General features: G+C 49.6%; 1 protein-coding gene across 6 annotated transcripts in view; it reads left to right on the forward strand.

Moving 5' to 3' along the window:
• Window positions 1-20,858, forward strand: part of LOC140410498 (uncharacterized) — a 199,608-nt gene that overhangs the window by 165,680 nt on the left and 13,070 nt on the right. For all 6 annotated transcript variants that reach the window (XM_072498645.1, XM_072498672.1, XM_072498682.1 and 3 more), the window contains one exon: window positions 17,508-17,679. In XM_072498645.1, the coding sequence (XP_072354746.1) occupies window positions 17,508-17,679 (172 nt within the window). The remainder of the gene's footprint in view (window positions 1-17,507; window positions 17,680-20,858) is intronic.

Raw genomic sequence — 20,858 nt, forward strand, 5'->3', positions numbered from 1 at the left:
TATGGAACGCTGGTTTCTCAGTAAAGGCAGACGTTGCTATGGAACGCTGGTTTCTCAGTAAAGGCAGGCGTTGCTATGGAACGCTGGTTTCTCGGTAAAGGCAGACGTTGCTATGGAACGCTGGTTTCTCGGTAAAGGCAGACGGTGCTGTGGAACGCTTGTTTTTCGGTAAAGGCAGACGTTGCTATGGAACGCTGATTTTTCGGTAAAGGCAGGCGTTGCAATGGAACCCTCGTTTCTCAGTAAAGGCAGACATTGCAATGGAACGCTGGTTTCTCAGTAAAGGCAGACGTTGCAATGGAACGCTGGTTTCTCGGTAAAGGCAGACGTTGCTATGGAACACTGGTTTCTAGGTGAAGGCAAACGTTGCACTGGAACGCTGGTTTCTCGGTAAAGGCAGACGTTGCTATGGAACACTGGTTTCGCGGTGAAGGCAGACTTTGTAATGGAGCGCTGGTTTCTCAGTAAAGGCAGACGTTGCTATGGAACGCTGGTTTCTCAGTAAAGGCAGGCGTTGCTATGGAACGCTGATTTCTCGGTAAAGGCAGACGGTGCTGTGGAACACTGGTTTCTCAGTAAAGGCAGGCGTTGCTATGGAACGCTGATTTCTCGGTAAAGGCAGACGTTGCTATGGAACGCTAGTTTCTCGGTAAAGGCAGACGTTGCTATGGAACGCTGGTTTCTCGGTAAAGGCAGACGGTGCTGTGGAACGCTGGTTTCTCAGTAAAGGCAGACGTTGCTATGGAACGCTAGTTTCTCGGGAAAGGCAGACGTTGCTATGGAACGCTGATTTCTTGGTAAAGCCAGATGTTGCATGGAACGCTGGTTTCTCGGTAAAGGCAGACGTTGCTATGGAACGCTGGTTTCTCAGTAAAGGCAGACATTGCAATGGAATGCTGGTTTCTCGGTAAAACCAGACGCATCTATGGAACGCTGATTTCTCGGTAAAGGCAGGCGTTGCTATGGAACGATTAATTCTCGGTAAAGGCAGACGTTGCTATGGAACGCTGGTCTCTCGGTAAAGGCAGTCGGTGCTATGGAACACTGGTTTCTCGGTGAAGGCAGACTTTGTAATGGAGCGCTGGTTTCTCGGTGAAGGCAGACGTTGCTATGGAACACTGGTTTCTCGGTGAAGGCAGACTTTGTAATGGAGTGCTGGTTTCTCAGTAAAGGCAGGCGTTGCTATGGAACGCTAGTTTCTCGGGAAAGGCAGACGTTGCTATGGAACGCTGATTTCTTGGTAAAGCCAGATGTTGCAATGGAACGCTGGTTTCTCGGTAAAGGCAGACGGTGCTGTGGAACGCTGGTTTCTCAGTAAAGACAGGCGTTGCTATGGAAAGCTGGTTTCTCGGTAAAGGCAAACGTTGCTATGGAACGCTGGTTTCTCAGTAAAGGCAGACGTTGCTATGGAACGCTAGTTTCTCGGTAAAGGAAAACGTTGCTATGGAACGCTGGTTTCTCAGTAAAGGCAGGCGTTGCTGTCGAACGCTGGTTTCTCGGTTAAGGCAGACGTTGCTATGGAATGCTGATTTTTCGGTAAAGGCAGACATTGCAATGGAACGCTGGTTTCTCAGTTAAGGCAGACGTTGCACTGGAACGCTGGTGTCTCGGTAAAGGCAGACGTTGCTATGGAACGCTGGTTTCTCGATAAAGGCAGACGTTGCTATGGAACACTGGTTTCTCGGTGAAGGCAGACTTTGTAATGGAGCGCTGGTTTCTCAGTAAAGGCAGACGTTGCTATGGAACGCTAGTTTCTCGGGAAAGGCAGACATTGCTATGGAACGCTGATTTCTTGGTAAAGCCAGATGTAGCAATGGAACGCTAGTTTCTCACTAAAGGCAGACGTTGCAATGGAACGCTGGTTTCTCAGTAAAGGCAGACGTTGCTATGGAACGCTAGTTTCTCACTAAAGGCAGACGTTGCAATGGAACGCTGGTTTCTCAGTAAAGGCAGACATTGCAATGGAACGCTGGTTTCTCGGGAAAGGCAGGCGTTGCTATGGAATGCTGGTTTCTCGGTGAAGGCAGACTTTGTAATGGAACACTGGTTTCTCGGTAAAACCAGACGTTGCAATGGAACACTGGTTTCTCGGGAAAGGCAGACATTGCTATGGAACGCTGATTTCTTGGTAAAGCCAGATGTTGCAATGGAACGCTAGTTTCTCGCTAAAGGCAGACGTTGCAATGGAACGCTGGTTTCTCAGTAAAGGCAGACATTGCAATGGAACGCTGGTTTCTCGGGAAAGGCAGACGTTGCAATGGAACGCTGGTTTCTCGGTGAAGGCAGACTTTGTAATGGAACGCTAGTTTCTCAGTAAAGGCAGACGTTGCTATGGAACGCTGGTTTCTCAGTAAAGGCAGACGTTGCTATGGAACGCTGGTTTCTCGGTAAAGGCAGACGTTGCTATGGAACACTGGTTTCTCGGTGAAGGCAGACTTTGTAATGGAGCGCTGGTTTCTCAGTAAAGGCAGGCGTTGCTATGGAACGCTGATTTCTCGGTAAAGGCAGACGGTGCTGTGGAACGCTGGTTTCTCGGTAAAGGCAGACGTTGCTATGGAACGCTGATTTTTCCGTAAAACCAGACGTTGCTATGGAACGCTGATTTCTCGGTAAAGGCAGGCGTTGCTATGGAACGCTGATTTCTCGGTAAAGGCAGGCGTTGCTATGGAACGCTAATTTCTCGGTAAAGGCAGACGTTGCTATGGAACGCTGGTCTCTCGGTAACGGCAGTCGGTGCTGTGGAATGCTGGTTTCTCGGTAAAGGCGGACGTTGCTATGGAACGCTCATTTCTCGGTAAAGGCAGGCGTTGCTATGGAACGCTGATTTCTCGGTAAAGCCAGATGTTGCAATGGAACGCTGGTTTCTCAGTAAAGGCAGACGTTGCTATGGAACGCTGGTTTCTCAGAAAAGGCAGTCGTTGCTATGGAACGCTGGTTTCTCAGTAAAGGCAGACGTTGCTATGGAACGCTGGTTTCCCAGTAAAGGCAGGCGTTGCGATCGAATGCTGGTTTCTCAGTAAAGGCAGACGTTGCTATGGAACGCTGGTTTCTCAGTAAAGGCAGGCGTTGCTATGGAAAGCTGGTTTCTCGGTAAAGGCAAACGTTGCTATGGAACGCTGGTTTCTCAGTAAAGGCAGGCGTTGCTATGGAAAGCTGGTTTCTCGGTAAAGGCAAACGTTGCTATGGAACGCTGGTTTCTCAGTAAAGGCAGGCGTTGCTGTCGAACGCTGGTTTCTCAGTTAAGGCAAATGTTGCAATGGAACGCTGGTTTCTCGGTAAAGGCAGACGTTGCTATGGAACGCTGGATTCTCGGTAAAGGCAGACGTTGCTATGGAACGCTGGTTTCTCGGTAAAGGCAGACGTTGCTATGGAACGCTGGATTCTCGGTAAAGGCAAACGTTGCTATGGAACGCTGGTTTCTCAGTAAAGGCAGACGTTGCTATGGAACGCTGGATTCTCGGTAAAGGCAGACGTTGCTATGGAACGCTGGTTTCTCAGTAAAGGCAGGCGTTGCTGTCGAATGCTGGTTTCTCGGTTAAGGCAATTGTTGCTATGGAAAGCTTGTTTCTCGGTAAAATCAGACTTTGTAATGGTACGCTAGTTTCTCGGTAAAGACAGGCGTTGCGATGGAACGCTGGTTTCTCCGTAAAGGCAGACGTTGCTATGGAACGCTGGTTTCTCAGTAAAGGCAGACGTTGCTATAGAACGCTGGTTTCTCGGTAATGGCAGTCATTGTTATGGAATGCTGGTTTCTCGGTAAAACCAGACGTTGCTATGGAACGCTGATTTCTCGGTAAAGGCAGACGTTGCTATGGAATGCTCATTTCTCGGTAAAGGCAGGCGTTGCTATGGAACGCTCATTTCTCGGTAAAGGCAGGCGTTGCTATGGAACGCTGATTTCTCGGTAAAGCCAGATGTTGCAATGGAACGCTGGTTTCTCAGTAAAGGCAGACGTTGCAATGGAACGCTTGTTTCTCAGTAAAGGCAGACGTTGCTATGGAACGCTGGTTTCTCAGTAAAGGCAGACATTGCAATGGAACGCTGGTTTCTCGGGAAAGGCAGACGTTGCTATGGAACGCTGGTTTCTCGGTGAAGGCAGACTTTGTAATGGAACGCTGGTTTCTCGGTAAAGGCAGACGTTGCTATGGAAGACTGGTTTCTCGGTGAAGGCAGACGTTGCTATGGAACGCTGGTTTCTCAGTAAAGGCAGACGTTGCTATGGAACGCTGGTTTCTCGGTAAAGGCAGTCATTGTTATGGAATGTTGGTTTCTCGGTAAAACCAGACGTTGCTATGGAACGCTGATTTCTCGGTAAAGGCAGGCGTTGCTATGGAACGATTATTTCTCGGTAAAGGCAGACGTTGCTATGGAACGCTGGTCTCTCGGTAAAGGCAGTCGGTGCTGTGGAATGCTGGTTTCTCGGTAAAGGCTGACGTTGCTATGGAACGCTCATTTCTCGGTAAAGGCAGGCGTTGCCATGGAACGCTGATTTCTCGGTAAAGCCACATGTTGCAATGGAACGCTGGTTTCTCAGTAAAGGCAGACGTTGCTATGGAATGCTGGTTTCTCAGTAAAGGCAGGCGTTGCGATCGAATGCTGGTTTCTCAGTAAAGGCAGACGTTGCTATGGAACGCTGGTTTCTCAGTAAAGGCAGGCGTTGCTATGGAAAGCTGGTTTCTCGGTGAAGGCCAACGTTGCTATGGAATTCTGGTTTCTCAGTAAAGGCAGGCGTTGCTATGGAAAGCTGGTTTCTCGGTAAAGGCAAACGTTGCTATGGAACGCTGGTTTCTCAGTAAAGGCAGGCGTTGCTGTCGAACGCTGGTTTCTTGGGTTAAGGCAAATGTTGCAATGGAACGCTGGTTTTTCGGTAAAGGCAGACGTTGCTTATGGAACGCTGGATTCTCGGTAAAGGCAGACGTTGCTATGGAACGCTGGTTTCTCAGTAAAGGCAGGCGTTGCTGTCGAAAGCTGGTTTCTCGGTTAAGGCAATTGTTGCTTTGGGAAGCTTGTTTCTCGGTAAAAGCAGACTTTGTAATGGAACTCTGGATTCTCAGTAAAGGCAGACGTTGCTATGGAACGCTAGTTTCTCGGTAAAGACAGGCGTTGCTATGGAACGCTGGTATCTCCGTAAAGGCAGACGTTGCTATGGAACGCTGGTTTCTCAGTAAAGGCAGGCGTTGCTATGGAACGCTGATTTCTCGGTAAAGGCAGACGTTGCAATGGAACGCTCATTTCTCGGTAAAGGCAGGCATTGCTATGGAATGCTGATTTCTCGGTAAAGCCAGATGTTGCAATGGAACGCTGGTTTCTCAGTAAAGGCAGACGTTGCTATGGAACGCTGGTTTCTCAGTAAAGGCAGACGTTGCAATGGAACGCTTGTTTCTCAGTAAAGGCAGACGTTGCTATGGAATGCTAGTTTCTCGGTAAAGGCAGACGTTGCAATGGAACGCTGGTTTCTCAGTAAAGGCAGACGTTGTTATGGAACGCTGGTTTCTCGGTAAAGGCAGACGTTGCAATGGAACGCTGGTTTCTCAGTAAAGGCAGACATTGCAATGGAACGCTGGTTTCTCGGGAAAGGCAGACGTTGCTATGGAACGCTGGTTTCTCAGTAAAGGCAGACGTTGCTATGGAACGCTGGTTTCTCGGTGAAGGCAGACTTTGTAATGGAACGCTGGTTTCTCAGTAAAGGCAGACATTGCAATGGAACGCTGGTTTCTCAGTAAAGGCAGACGTTGCTATGGAACGCTGGTTTCTCGGTAAAGGCAGACGTTGCTATGGAACACTGGTTTCTCGGTGAAGGCAGACTTTGTAATGGAGCGCTGGTTTCTCAGTAAAGGCAGGCATTGCTATGGAACGCTGATTTCTCGGTACAGGCAGACGGTGCTGTGGAACGCTGGTTTCTCGGTAAAGGCAGACGTTGATATGGAACGCTGATTTTTCGGTAAAACCAGACGTTGCTATGGAACGCTGATTTCTCGGTAAAGGCAGGCGTTGCTATGGAACGCTGATTTCTCGGTAAAGGCAGACTTTGCTATGGAACGCTGGTCTCTCGGTAAAGGCAGGCGTTGCTATGGAACGCTGATTTCTCGTTAATGCCAGATGTTGCAATGGAACGCTGGTTTCTCAGTAAAGGCAGACGTTGCTATGGAACGCTGGTCTCTCGGTAAAGGCAGGCGTTGCTATGGAACGTTGATTTCTCGTTAATGCCAGATGTTGCAATGGAACGCTGGTTTCTCAGTAAAGGCAGACGTTGCTATGGAACGCTGGTTTTTCAGAAAAGGCAGTCGTTGCTATGGAACGCTGGTTTCTCGTTAAAGGCAGACGTTGCTATGGAACACTGGTTTCTCGGTGAAGGCAGACTTTGTAATGGAGCGCTAGTTTCTCAGTAAACGCAGACGTTGCTATGGAACGCTGCTTTCTCGGTAAACGCAGGCGTTGCTATGGAACGCTGGTTTCTCAGTAAAGGCAGACGTTGCTATGGAACGCTGCTTTCTCGGTAAAGGCAGGCGTTGCTATGGAACGCTGGTTTCTCAGTAAAGGCAGACGTTGCTATGGAACGCTGGTTTCTCGTTAAAGGCAGACGTTGCTCTGGAACACTGGTTTCTCGGTGAAGGCAGGCGTTGCTATGGAACGCTGGTTTCTCAGTAAAGGCAGACGTTGCTATGGAACGCTGGTTTCTCGGTGAAGGCAGACTTTGTAATGGAGCGCTGGTTTCTCAGTAAAGGCAGGCGTTGCTATGGAACCCTCGTTTCTCAGTAAAGGCATACATTGCAATGGAACGCTGGTTTCTCGGTAAAGGCAGACGTTGCTATGGAACGCTGGTTTCTCGGTAAAGGCAGACGTTGCTATGGAACGCTGGTTTCTCGGTCAAGGCAGGCGTTGCTATGGAACGCTGATTTCTCGGTAAAGGCAGGCGTTGCTATGGAACGATTATTTCTCGGTAAAGGCAAACGTTGCTATGGAACGCTGGTCTCTCGGTAAAGGCAGTCGGTGCTGTGGAATGCTGGTTTCTCGGTAAAGGCAGACGGTGCTATGGAACGCTGGTTTCTGAGTAAGGCAGTCGTTGCTATGGAACGCTGGTTTCTCAGTAAAGGCAGGCGTTGCGATCGAATGCTGGTTTCTCAGAAAAGGCAGACGTTGCTATGGAACGCTGGTTTCTGAGTAAGGCAGTCGTTGCTATGGAACGCTGGTTTCTCAGTAAAGGCAGGCGTTGCGATCGAATGCTGGTTTCTCAGTAAAGCCAGGCGTTGCTATGGAAAGCTGGTTTCTCGGTAAAGGCAAACGTTGCTATGGAACGCTGGTTTCTCAGTAAAGGCAGACGTTGCTATGGAACTCTGGTTTCTCAGTAAAGGCAGGCGTTGCTATGGAAAGCTGGTTTCTCGGTAAAGGCAAACGTTGCTGTGGAACGCTGGTTTCTCAGTAAAGGCAGGCGTTGCTATGGAACGCTGGTTTCTCGGGAAAGGCAGACGTTGCTATGGAACGCTAGTTTCTCGGTAAAGGCAGACGTTGCTATGGAACGCTGGTTTCTCGGTAAAGGCAGACGGTGCTGTGGAACGCTGGTTTCTCAGTAAAGGCAGACGTTGCTATGGAACGCTAGTTTCTCGGGAAAGGCAGACGTTGCTATGGAACGCTGATTTCTTGGTAAAGCCAGGTGTTGCATGGAACGCTGGTTTCTCGGTAAAGGCAGACGTTGCTATGGAACGCTGGTTTCTCAGTAAAGGCAGACATTGCAATGGAATGCTGGCTTCTCGGTAAAACCAGACGCTGCTATGGAACGCTGATTTCTCGGTAAAGGCAGGCGTTGCTATGGAACGCTGATTTCTCGGTAAAGGCAGACGGTGCTGTGGAACGCTGGTTTCTCCGTAAAGGCAGACGTTGCAATGGAACGCTTGTTTCTCAGTAAAGGCAGACGTTGCTATGGAACGCTGGTTTCTCGGGAAAGGCAGACGTTGCTGTGGAACGCTGGTTTCTCGGTGAAGGCAGGCGTTGCGATCGAATGCTGGTTTCTCAGTAAAGGCAGGCGTTGCTATGGAACGCTGGTTTCTCAGTAAAGGCAGACGTTGCTATGGAACGCTGGTTTCTCGGTAAAGGCAGACGTTGCTATGGAACACTGGTTTCTCGGTGAAGGCAGACTTTGTAATGGAACGCTGGTTTCTCGGTAAAGGCAGACTTTGCTATGGAACGCTGGTTTCTCAGTAAAGGCAGACGTTGCTATGGAACGCTGGTTTCTCGGTAAAGGCAGACGTTGCTATGGAACGCTGTTTTCTCGGTAAAGGCAGACGTTGCTATGGAACACTGGTTTCTCGGTGAAGGCAGACTTTGTAATGGAACGCTGGTTTCTCGGTAAAGGCAGACTTTGCTATGGAACGCTGGTTTCTCGGTGAAGGCAGACTTTGTAATGGAGCGCTGGTTTCTCAGTAAAGGCAGACGTTGCTATGGAACGCTGTTTTCTCGGTAAAGGCAGACGTTGCTATGGAACGCTGGTTTCTCGGTAAAGGCAGACGGTGCTGTGGAACGCTGGTTTCTCGGTAAAGGCAGACGTTGCTATGGAACGCTGATTTTTCGGTAAAGGCAGGCGTTGCAATGGAACCCTCGTTTCTCAGTAAAGGCAGACATTGCAATGGAACGCTGGTTTCTCGGTAAAGGCAGACGTTGCAATGGAACGCTGCTTTCTCGGTAAAGGCAGACGTTGCTATGGAACGCTGGTTTCTCAGTAAAGGCAGACGTTGCTATGGAATGTTGGTTTCTCGGTAAAGGCAGACGTTGCTATGGAACACTGGTTTCTCGGTGAAGGCAGACGTTGCTATGGAACGCTGGTTTCTCGGTAAAGGCAGACGTTGCTATGGAACGCTGGTTTCTCGGTAAAGGCCGACGTTGCAATGGAACGCTGGTTTCTCAGTAAAGGCAGATGTTGCTATGGAACGCTGGTTTCTTGGTAAAGGCAGACGTTGCTATGGAACGCTGGTTTCTCGGGAAAGGCAGACGTTGCTATGGAACGCTGGTTTCTCGGTGAAGGCAGACTTTGTAATGGAACGCTGGTTTCTCGGTAAAGGCAGGCGTTGCTATGGAACGCTGGTTTCTCAGTAAAGGCAGACGTTGCTATGGAACGCTGGTTTCTCGGTAAAGGCAGACGGTGCTGTGGAACGCTGGTTTCTCAGTAAAGGCAGACGTTGCTATGGAACGCTGGTTTCTCAGTAAAGGCAGACGTTGCTATGGAACGCTGGTTTCTCGGTAAAGGCAGACGGTGCTGTGGAACGCTGGTTTCTCGGTAAAGGCAGACGTTGCTATGGAACGCTGATTTTTCGGTAAAGGCAGGCGTTGCAATGGAACCCTCGTTTCTCAGTAAAGGCAGACATTGCAATGGAACGCTGGTTTCTCGGTAAAGGCAGACGTTGCAATGGAACGCTGCTTTCTCGGTAAAGGCAGACGTTGCTATGGAACGCTGGTTTCTCAGTAAAGGCAGACGTTGCTATGGAATGTTGGTTTCTCGGTAAAGGCAGACGTTGCTATGGAACACTGGTTTCTCGGTGAAGGCAGACGTTGCTATGGAACGCTGGTTTCTCGGTAAAGGCAGACGTTGCTATGGAACGCTGGTTTCTCGGTAAAGGCCGACGTTGCAATGGAACGCTGGTTTCTCAGTAAAGGCAGACGTTGCTATGGAACGCTGGTTTCTCGGTAAAGGCAGACGTTGCTATGGAACACTGGTTTCTCGGTGAAGGCAGACGTTGCTATGGAACGCTGGTTTCTCGGTAAAGGCAGACGGTGCTGTGGAACGCTGGTTTCTCGGTATAGGCAGACGTTGCTGTGGAACGCTGATTTTTCGGTAAAGGCAGGCGTTGCTATGGAACGCTGATTTCTCGGTAAAAGCAGGCGTTGCTATGGAACGCTGGTTTCTCGGTAAAGGCAGACGTTGCTATGGAACGCTGCTTTCTCGGTAAAGGCAGGCGTTGCTATGGAACACTGGTTTCTCAGTAAAGGCAGACGTTGCCATGGAACGCTGGTTTCTCGTTAAAGGCAGACGTTGCTATGGAACACTGGTTTCTCGGTGAAGGCAGACTTTGTAATGGAGCGCTAGTTTCTCAGTAAAGGCAGACGTTGCTATGGAACGCTGGTTTCTCGTTAAAGGCAGACGTTGCTATGGAACACTGGTTTCTCGGTGAAGGCAGACTTTGTAATGGAGCGCTAGTTTCTCGGTAAAGGCAGGCGTTGCTATGGAACGCTGGTTTCTCAGTAAAGGCAGACGTTGCTATGGAACACTGGTTTCTCGGTGAAGGCAGACTTTGTAATGGAGCGCTGGTTTCTCAGTAAAGGCAGACGTTGCTATGGAACGCTGGTTTCTCGGTAAAGGCAGACGGTGCTGTGGAACGCTGGTTTCTCGGTAAAGGCAGACGTTGCTATGGAACGCTGGTTTCTCGGTCAAGGCAGGCGTTGCTATGGAACCCTCGTTTCTCAGTAAAGGCAGACATTGCAATGGAACGCTGGTTTCTCGGTAAAGGCAGACGTTGCTGTGGAACGCTGGTTTCTCGGTAAAGGCAGACGTTGCTATGGAACGCTGGTTTCTCGGTCAAGGCGGGCGTTGCTATGGAACGCTGATTTCTCGGTAAAGGCAGGCGTTGCTATGGAACGCTGATTTCTCGGTAAAGGCCGGCGTTGCTATGGAACGATTATTTCTCGGTAAAGGCAAACGTTGCTATGGAACGCTGGTCTCTCGGTAAAGGCAGTCGGTGCTGTGGAATGCTGGTTTCTCGGTAAAGGCAGACGTTGCTATGGAACGCTGGTTTCTCAGAAAAGGCAGACGTTGCTATGGAATGCTGGTTTCTCAGTAAAGGCAGGCGTTGCTATGGAAAGCTGGTTTCTCGGTAAAGGCAAACGTTGCTGTGGAACGCTGGTTTCTCAGTAAAGGCAGGCGTTGCTATGGAACGCTGGTTTCTCGGGAAAGGCAGACGTTCCAATGGAACACTGGTTTCTCAGTAAAGGCAACATTGCAATGGAACGCTGGTTTCTCGGGAAAGGCAGACGTTGCTATGGAACGCTGGTTTCTCGGTGAAGGCAGACTTTGTAATGGAACGCTGGTTTCTCGGTAAATGCAGACGTTGCTATGGAACACTGGTATCTCGGGAAAGGCAGTCGGTGCTATGGAATGCTGGTTTCTCGGTAAAGGCAGACGGTGCTGTGGAACGCTCATTTCTCGGTAAAGGCAAGCGTTGCTATGGAACGCTGATTTCTCGGTAAAGGCAGACGGTGCTGTGGAACGCTGGTTTCTCCGTAAAGGCAGACGTTGCAATGGAACGCTTGTTTCTCAGTAAAGGCAGACGTTGCTATGGAACGCTGGTTTCTCGGGAAAGGCAGACGTTGCTGTGGAACGCTGGTTTCTCGGTGAAGGCAGACTTTGTAATGGAACGCTGGTTTCTCGGTAAAGGCAGACTTTGCTATGGAACGCTGGTTTCTCAGTAAAGGCAGACGTTGCTATGGAACGCTGGTTTCTCGGTAAAGGCAGACGTTGCTATGGAACACTGGTTTCTCGGTGAAGGCAGACTTTGTAATGGAGCGCTGGTTTCTCAGTAAAGGCAGACGTTGCTATGGAACGCTGGTTTCTCTGTAAAGGCAGACGTTGCTATGGAACGCTGGTTTCTCGGTAAAGGCAGACGTTGCTATGGAACGCTGGTTTCTCGGTAAAGGCAGACGTTGCTATGGAACGCTGGTTTCTCGGTAAAGGCAGACGGTGCTGTGGAACGCTGGTTTCTCGGTAAAGGCAGACGTTGCTATGGAACGCTGATTTTTCGGTAAAGGCAGGCGTTGCAATGGAACCCTCGTTTCTCAGTAAAGGCAGACATTGCAATGGAATGCTGGTTTCTCGGTAAAGGCAGACGTTGCTATGGAACGCTGGTTTCTCGGTAAAGGCAGACGTTGCTATGGAACGCTGGTTTCTCAGTAAAGGCAGACGTTGCTATGGAATGTTGGTTTCTCGGTAAAGGCAGACGTTGCTATGGAACACTGGTTTCTCGGTGAAGGCAGACGTTGCTATGGAACGCTGGTTTCTCGGTAAAGGCAGACGTTGCTATGGAACGCTGGTTTCTCGGTAAAGGCCGACGTTGCAATGGAACGCTGGTTTCTCAGTAAAGGCAGATGTTGCTATGGAACGCTGGTTTCTCGGTAAAGGCAGGCGTTGCTATGGAACACTGGTTTCTCGGTGAAGGCAGACGTTGCTATGGAACGCTGGTTTCTCGGTAAAGGCAGACGGTGCTGTGGAACGCTGGTTTCTCGGTATAGGCAGACGTTGCTAGGGAACGCTGATTTTTCGGTAAAGGCAAGTGTTGCTACGGAACGCTGATTTCTCGGTAAAGGCAGGCGTTGCTATGGAACGCTGGTTTCTCGTTGAAGGCAGACGTTGCTATGGAACACTGGTTTCTCGGTGAAGGCAGACTTTGTAATGGAGCGCTAGTTTCTCAGTAAAGGCAGACGTTGCTATGGAACGCTGGTTTCTCGGTAAAGGCAGGCGTTGCTATGGAACGCTGGTTTCTCAGTAAAGGCAGACGTTGCTATGGAAGTCTGGTTTCTCAGTAAAGGCAGGCGTTGCTATGGAACGCTGGTTTCTCGGTAAAGGCAGGCGTTGCTATGGAACGCTGGTTTCTCAGTAAAGGCAGACGTTGCTATGGAACGCTGGTTTCTCGTTAAAGGCAGACGTTGCTATGGAACACTGGTTTCTCGGTGAAGGCAGGCGTTGCTATGGAACGCTGGTTTCTCGGTAAAGGCAGACGTTGCTATGGAACGCTGCTTTCTCGGTAAAGGCAGGCGTTGCTATGGAACGCTGGTTTCTCAGTAAAGGCAGACGTTGCTATGGAACGCTGGTTTCTCGTTAAAGGTAGACGTTGCTATGGAACACTGGTTTCTCGGTGAAGACAGACTTTGTAATGGAGCGCTGGTTTCTCAGTAAAGGCAGACGGTGCTGTGGAACGCTGGTTTCTCGGTAAAGGCAGACGTTGCTATGGAACGCTGGTTTCTCGGTCAAGGCAGGCGTTGCTATGGAACCCTCGTTTCTCAGTAAAGGCAGACATTGCAATGGAACGCTGGTTTCTCGGTAAAGGCAGACGGTGCTGTGGAACGCTGATTTCTCGGTAAAGGCAGGCGTTGCTATGGAACGCTGGTTTCTCGTTGAAGGCAGACGTTGCTATGGAACACTGGTTTCTCGGTGAAGGCAGACTTTGTAATGGAGCGCTAGTTTCTCAGTAAAGGCAGACGTTGCTATGGAACGCTGGTTTCTCGGTAAAGGCAGGCGTTGCTATGGAACGCTGGTTTCTCAGTAAAGGCAGACGTTGCTATGGAAGACTGGTTTCTCAGTAAAGGCAGGCGTTGCTATGGAACGCTGCTTTCTCGGTAAAGGCAGGCGTTGCTATGGAACGCTGGTTTCTCAGTAAAGGCAGACGTTGCTATGGAACGCTGGTTTCTCGTTAAAGGCAGACGTTGCTATGGAACACTGGTTTCTCGGTGAAGGCAGGCGTTGCTATGGAACGCTGGTTTCTCGGTAAAGGCAGACGTTGCTATGGAACGCTGCTTTCTCGGTAAAGGCAGGCGTTGCTATGGAATGCTGGTTTCTCAGTAAAGGCAGACGTTGCTATGGAACGCTGGTTTCTCGTTAAAGGTAGACGTTGCTATGGAACACTGGTTTCTCGGTGAAGACAGACTTTGTAATGGAGCGCTGGTTTCTCAGTAAAGGCAGACGGTGCTGTGGAACGCTGGTTTCTCGGTAAAGGCAGACGTTGCTATGGAACGCTGGTTTCTCGGTCAAGGCAGGCGTTGCTATGGAACCCTCGTTTCTCAGTAAAGGCAGACATTGCAATGGAACGCTGGTTTCTCGGTAAAGGCAGACGGTGCTGTGGAACGCTGGTTTCTCGGTAAAGGCAGACGTTGCTATGGAACGCTGGTTTCTCGGTCAAGGCAGGCGTTGCTATGGAACGCTGGTTTCTCAGTAAAGGCAGACGTTGCTATGGAACGCTGGTTTCTCGTTAAAGGCAGACGTTGCTATGGAACGCTGGTTTCTCGGTAAAGGCAGACGTTGCTATGGAACCCTCGTTTCTCAGTAAAGGCAGTCGTTGCTATGGAACGCTGGTTTCTCAGTAAAGGCAGACGTTGCTATGGAACGCTGGTTTCTCGTTAAAGGCAGACGTTGCTATGGAACGCTGGTTTCTCGGTAAAGGCAGACGTTCTATGGAACCCTCGTTTCTCAGTAAAGGCAGACGTTGCTATGGAACGCTGGTTTCTCGTTAAAGGCAGACGTTGCTATGGAACGCTGGTTTCTCGGTAAAGGCAGACGTTCTATGGAACCCTCGTTTCTCAGTAAAGGCAGACGTTGCTATGGAACGCTGGTTTCTCAGTAAAGGCAGACGTTGCTATGGAACACTGGTTTCTCGGTGAAGGCAGACTTTGTAATGGAGCGCTGGTTTCTCAGTAAAGGCAGACGTTGCTATGGAACGCTGGTTTCTCGGTAAAGGCAGACGGTGCTGTGGAACGCTGGTTTCTCGGTAAAGGCAGACGTTGCTATGGAACGCTGGTTTCTCGGTCAAGGCAGGCGTTGCTATGGAACGCTGATTTCTCGGTAAAGGCAGGCGTTGCTATGGAACGCTGATTTCTCGGTAAAGGCAGGCATTGCTATGGAACCCTGGTTTTGTGGTGCAGGTGGACGTGGCTATGGAACGTTGGTTTCTCGGCACAGATGGGTGTTGCTATGGCGTCCTGGTTTTTCTGTACAAACGAGGGTTGCTATGGCACTCTGGTTTCTCTGTACAGACGGGGGTTGCTGTGGCACTCTGGCTTCTCTGTACAGACGGGTTGCTGTGGCACTCTGGTTTTTCTGTACAAACGGGGGTTGCTTTGGAACGTTGGTTTCTCTGTACAGACGGGGATTGCTATGGCACTCTGTCTTCTCTGTACAGACGGGGGTTGCTGTGGCACTCTGGCTTCTCTGTACAGACGGGTTGCTGTGGCACTCTGGTTTTTCTGTACAGACGGGGGTTGCTTTGGAACGTTGGTTTCTCTGTACAGACGGGGATTGCTATGGCACTCTGTCTTCTCTGTACAGACGGGGGTTGCTTTGGAACGTTGGTTTCTCTGTACAGACGGGGATTGCTATGGCACTCTGTCTTCTCTGTACAGACGGGGATTGCTACGGAACAGTGGTTTCTCTGTACAGACGGGGGTTGCTATGGAACGTTGGTTTCTCTGTAGTCACGGGTTTCCATGGAACGGTGGTTTCTCTGTACAGATGCGGGTTTCCATGGAACGCTAGTTTTGTGGTGCAGGTGGACGTGGCTATGGAACGTTGGTTTCTCGGCACAGATGGGTGTTGCTATGGCGTCCTGGTTTTTCTGTACAAACGAGGGTTGCTATGGCACTCTGGTCTCTCTGTGCAGACGGGGGTTGCTATGGCACTCTGGTTTCTCTGTACAGACGGGGGATGCTATGGCAGTCGGGTTTCTCTGTACAGACGGGAGTTGCTATGGCACTCGGGTTTCTCTGTACAGACGGGAGTTGCTATGGCACTCTGGTTTCTCTGTACAGACGGGGTTTGCTATGGATCGTTGGTTTCTCTGTACAGACGGGGGTTGCTATGGAACGCTGGTTTCTTCGTGCAGGTGGGCATGACTATGGAACGCTGGTTTCTCAGTTGAGGTGGGTGCTGCTAATTTCTCAGTACAGGCAGGGGTTGCTATGTAACGATGGTTTCTTGATGCACGTGGGTTTGCTATGTAATGCTGGTTCCTCGGTAAAGGCGGGCATTGCTATTGAACGCCGGTTTCTCCGCGCAGGTGGACATAACTATGGAACGCTGGTTTCTCAGTTGAGGTGGGTGCTGCTAATTTCTCAGTACAGGCAGGGGTTGCTATGTAACGATGGTTTCTTGATGCAAGTGGGTTTGCTATGTAACGCTGGTTCCTCGGTGAAGGCGGGCATTGCTATGGAACGCCGGTTTCTCTGTGCAGGTGCGTGTTGCTTTGGAACGCTTGTTTCTAGTTACAGCCATGTGTTGCTATGGAGCACTGGTTTCTCGGTACAGGCGGGAGTTGCTATGTAATGCTGGTTTCTCCGAATAGGCGGACGTTGATATGGAACGTTGGTTTCCTGGTACATATGGGCGCTGATATGTAATATTGGTTTCTAGGTGCAGGTTGCTATGGAACCTGGCTTCTCTGCACAAGTAGGCATTGCTATGAAATTCTGCTATCTCTCCTTCCTCTCCCTCGCTTACCTCTTTCCACCTCCCTCTAACTAACGATATGCAAACCACAGTATTGCGTTGAATCTCTACCGTGCAGCAGGAGGCCATTCTGCCAATCGAGTCTGCACCGACCCTTGGAAAAAGTGCCCTACCTAGAACCATGCCCCAACTCTATCCCCGTAACTCAGTAATCCCGCCTAACCTTTTTGGACACAAAGGAACAATTTAGCATGGCCAACCCACCTAACTTGCACTAATGTTTGGACTGTGGGACGAAATCGGAGCACCTGGAGGAAGCCCATGCAGACACAGGGAAAAAATGCAAACTCGACATAGTCACCCGAAGCCGGAATTGATCCCAGGTCCCTGGCGCTGTGAGGCAGCAGTGCTAACCACTGTGCCGCCGTTCTGCCCTACGGAAAAGTTGCGCTTAAATCTTCCAGCATTCTGGTTAATCCTGAGACTTGGGATTTCTTTCCAATTAATAGTTGGTTTCCTGCCAATGATCAATAGCCGCCTGGTACAAAATATTCCCTAATGCATTTGGTTTCTAAAATAAAATATGGCTATTTAAAAATAAATTTAGAATACCCAATTATGTTTTTCCAATTAATGGGCAATCTAGAGTGGCCAATCCGCCTACCCTGCACATCACCTACTCATGCATACACTGGGAGGATGAGCAAACTCCACTACAGAGTGACCCGGGGCCGGGATCGAACCCGGTTCCCCGGCGCCATGAGGCAGCGGTGCTAACTGCCGTGCTGCCCAAAAATAAAATATGGCTAATCAACGTGGCAAGAGTTTCAACTTCAGATACACCCGGTGAAGTTGGTCGTGATATTTTCTCGTGAGGCCAGTATTCTGGGTCAAGTGAAGCAAGAAGCTTTAAGCTTGCGTACCAGGAGAATTGGATGATCTTGGTGAGGGAAGGATGTTGACCATGGCCCACGTGTCTGGCCCCCATGTTTTTCTAAATGTCCATTTCCAATACTGGACAGTGCTGAGTTGTGTGGTTACTGGGTGAGATTTGACTGGACTGATATCGCCATACTAAACCAGCCTGGTAATACTACTGCACAATTCTTACTTCTATACTGGAAAGCTGATAGTGTCCATGAGACTCTGTTACTCCAGCCTGAACCAGCACCTTGTAGCAAAAGGAAAGTGTGGAGTAAGACATTTGCTGGTGGCCACCGATTAGGAATAATTTGAGATTCTTGGTCTGTTTGGGAAGTTGTAGTGTCAGTGGTTGGGTCTGTTCTAAAGTAATCTTTGTGCTTTCCCCCTACAGTGACCTGCAACACCTAAACTTTGACTGCCTCAAAGAACCGTATCTCGCTTTACCAGAGCTGCCTACCTCATCCCCAGAATGCACCGTCACTGACAGCACCTTCAGCTCTGCTTCAGCACTGGCTCCGAGCATTACATATGTAGAAACCCAACTCCACTCTGAGCAAAAAGAGGCAAGTAAACCTCGGGGCAGCTACGAGTGGCACTCACCCTGTTGCTCCAAAAGGAGGGGCAATCTTCGGGTCAGAGCGAGGCCCATTCAGGGTTAAAATCAGGAAGGGTTTTTTCACAAATAGTGAACTCCTCTATTCACCTCTGTTACCACCACCAACCCAAAGCTTTGTTGTCAACTGGAATTTTCAAAACCGAGATCGATAGGTTTTTGACCGGGCTTGTGGAGCAATAGGTGGGGAGGTGGTGGCACAGTGGTATTCTCATTGGACTAGAGATCCAGAGATCCAGGGTAATACTCTGGGGAGCTTGGTTTAAATCCTGCCACCTTGGTGGAAATTGAAGCCCAAAATATCTGGAATTAAAAGTCTAATGATGACCATGAAACCATTGTTGTAAAAACCCATCTGGTTCACTAATGTCCTTTAGGGAAGGAAATCTGCCATCCTTACCTGGTCTGGCCTACATGTGACTGCAGATCTATAGCAATGTGGTTGACTCTGAAATGGCCAAGCAAACCACTCGGTTGTATTCAACCGAGTGGTTTTCTTGGCCATTTTGGGGCAGCACGGTAGCACAGTGGTTGCTTCACAGCTCCAGGGTCCCAGTTTGATTCCTGGCTTGGGTCACTGTCTGTGCGGAGTCTGCACGTTCTCCCCGTGTGTGCGCGGGTTTCCTCCAGGTGCTCCGGTTTCCTCCCACAGTCCAAAGATGTGCAGGTTTGGTGGATTGGCCATTATAAATTGCCCTTAGTGTCCAAAATTGCCCTTAGTGTTGGGTGGGGTTACTGGGTTATGGGGATAGGGTGGAAGTGTGGACCTTGGGTGGGGTGCTCTTTCCAAGAGCCAGTGCAGACTCGATGGGTCGAATGGCCTCCTTCTGCACTGTAAATTCTATGATTCTATGAACTACTACAAAGTCAATAAAAAGGAAAGAAACCGGATGGACCACCCAGCATCAACCTAGGCCCTGGAAACGACAACGGACAATCCTGCCCTGTCGACCTTTCAAAGTCCTCCTTACTAACGTCTGGGGGCTTGTGTCAAAATTGAGAGAGCTGCCTCACAGATTAGTCAAGCAACAGCCTGACATTGTCATACTCACAGAATCATACCTTACAGATAATGTCCCCGACACCACTGTCACCGTTCTTGGGTATGTCCTGTCCTACCGGCAAGACAGACCCAACAGAGGTGGAGGCACAGTGGTATACAGTCGGGAGGCAGTTTCCCTGGCAGTCCTCAACATCGGCTCAGGACCCCATGAAGTCTCATAGGCTCAGGTCAAACATATGCAAGGAAATCTCCTGCTGATTACCACGCACCGTCCCCCCTCAGTTGATGAATAAATACTCCTCCATGTTGACAGCTACAACACTGGCATCCACTGACAACATGAGTGGCAGCACGGTAGCATTGTGGATAGCACAATTGCTTCACAGCTCCAGGGTCCCGGGTTCGATTCCGGCTTGGGTCACTGTCTGTGCGGAGTCTGCACATCCTCCCCGTGTGTGCGTGGGTTTCCTCCGGGTGCTCCGGTTTCCTCCCACAGTCCAAAGATGTGCAGGTTAGGTGGATTGGCCATGATAAATTGCCCTTAGTGTCCAAAATTGCCCTTAGTGTTGGGTGGGGTTACTGGGTTATGGGGATAGGGTGGGGGTTTTGACCTTTGATAGGGTGTTCTTTCCAAGAGCCGGTGCAGACTCGATGGGCTGAATGGCCTTCTTCTGCACAGTAAATTCTATTAAATCTACCCAGCAGTGTGGAAAAATGCCCAGGTATGTCCTGTACACGAGAAGCTGGATAAATGCAACCCTGCCAATTACCGTCCTATCAGTCTACTCTCAATCATCAGCAAAGTGATGGAAGGAGTCATCAACAGTGCTATCAAGTGTCACTTATTCAGCAATAACCTGCTCGATGATGCTCAGTTTGGGTTCCACTAGGGCCACTCAGTTCCTGACCTCATTACAGCCTTGGTTCAAATATGGACAAAAGAGCTGAATCCCAGAGGTGAGGTGAGAGTGACAGCCCTTGACATCAGGGCCGCATTTGGCCAAGTGTGGAATCAAGGAGCCCTAGAAAGACTGGGGGTAATGGGAATCAGAGGGAAAACTGGTTGGAGTCATTCCTAGCAAAAAGGAAAATGGTTGTGGTGGTTGGAGGTCAATCATCTTAGCTCCAGGACATCACTACAGAAGTTCCTCAGGGTAGTGTCCTTGGTGTAACCAACTCCAGCTACTTCATCAGCGACCTTCCTTGAATCATAAGGTCAGAAGTGGGGATGTTCGATGATGACTACACAATGTTCAGTGTAATTTGCAACTTAAATACTGAAATAGTTCAAGTCCAAATGCAGCAAGCCCTGGACAATATCCAGGCTTGGGCTGACAAGTGGCAAGTAATATTCATGCCACCCAAGTGTCACGCAATGACCATCTCCAACAAGAGAGAATCTAACCACCGCCCCTTGACAATCAATGGCATTACCATCACTGAATCCCCCACTATCAACATCCTGCGGGTTACCATTGACCAGAAACTGAACTGGACTAGCCATATAAATACTGTGGCTACCAGAGCAGGTCAGAGACTAGGAATCATGCAGCGAGCAACTCGCCTCCCGACACTCCCCCAAAGCCTGTCCACCATTTACAAAGCACAATTGGTTACAAAATTGGCTTGATGACAGAAGACAAAGGGTGGTTGTGGAGAGTTGATTTTCCAGCTGGAGGCCTGTGACCAGCGGTGTGCCTCAGGGATCAGTGCTAGGTCCACTGTTATTTGTTATTTATGTTAATGATTTGGATGAGAATTTAGGAGGCATGGTGAGTAAGTTTGCAGATGACATCAAGATTGGTGACATAGTGGACAGTGAAGAAGGTTATCTAGGATTACAACGGGATCTTGATCAATTGGGCCAGTGGGCCGAAGAATGGCAGATGGAGTTTAATTTGGATAAATGTGAGGTGATGCATTTAGGTAGATCGAATCGGGGCAGGACCTACTCAATTCATGGTAGGGTGTTAGGGAGAGTTACAGAACAAAGAGATCTCGGAGTACAGGTACATAGCTCCTTGAAAGTGGAGTCACAGGTGGACAGGGTGGTGAAGGTAGCATTCGACATGCTTGGTTTCATTGGTCAGAACATTGAATACAGGAGTTGGGTTGTCTTGCTGAAG

The sequence above is a fragment of the Scyliorhinus torazame genome, chromosome 1, assembly GCF_047496885.1.
Source record: "Scyliorhinus torazame isolate Kashiwa2021f chromosome 1, sScyTor2.1, whole genome shotgun sequence".
Lineage (NCBI taxonomy): Eukaryota > Metazoa > Chordata > Chondrichthyes > Carcharhiniformes > Scyliorhinidae > Scyliorhinus > Scyliorhinus torazame.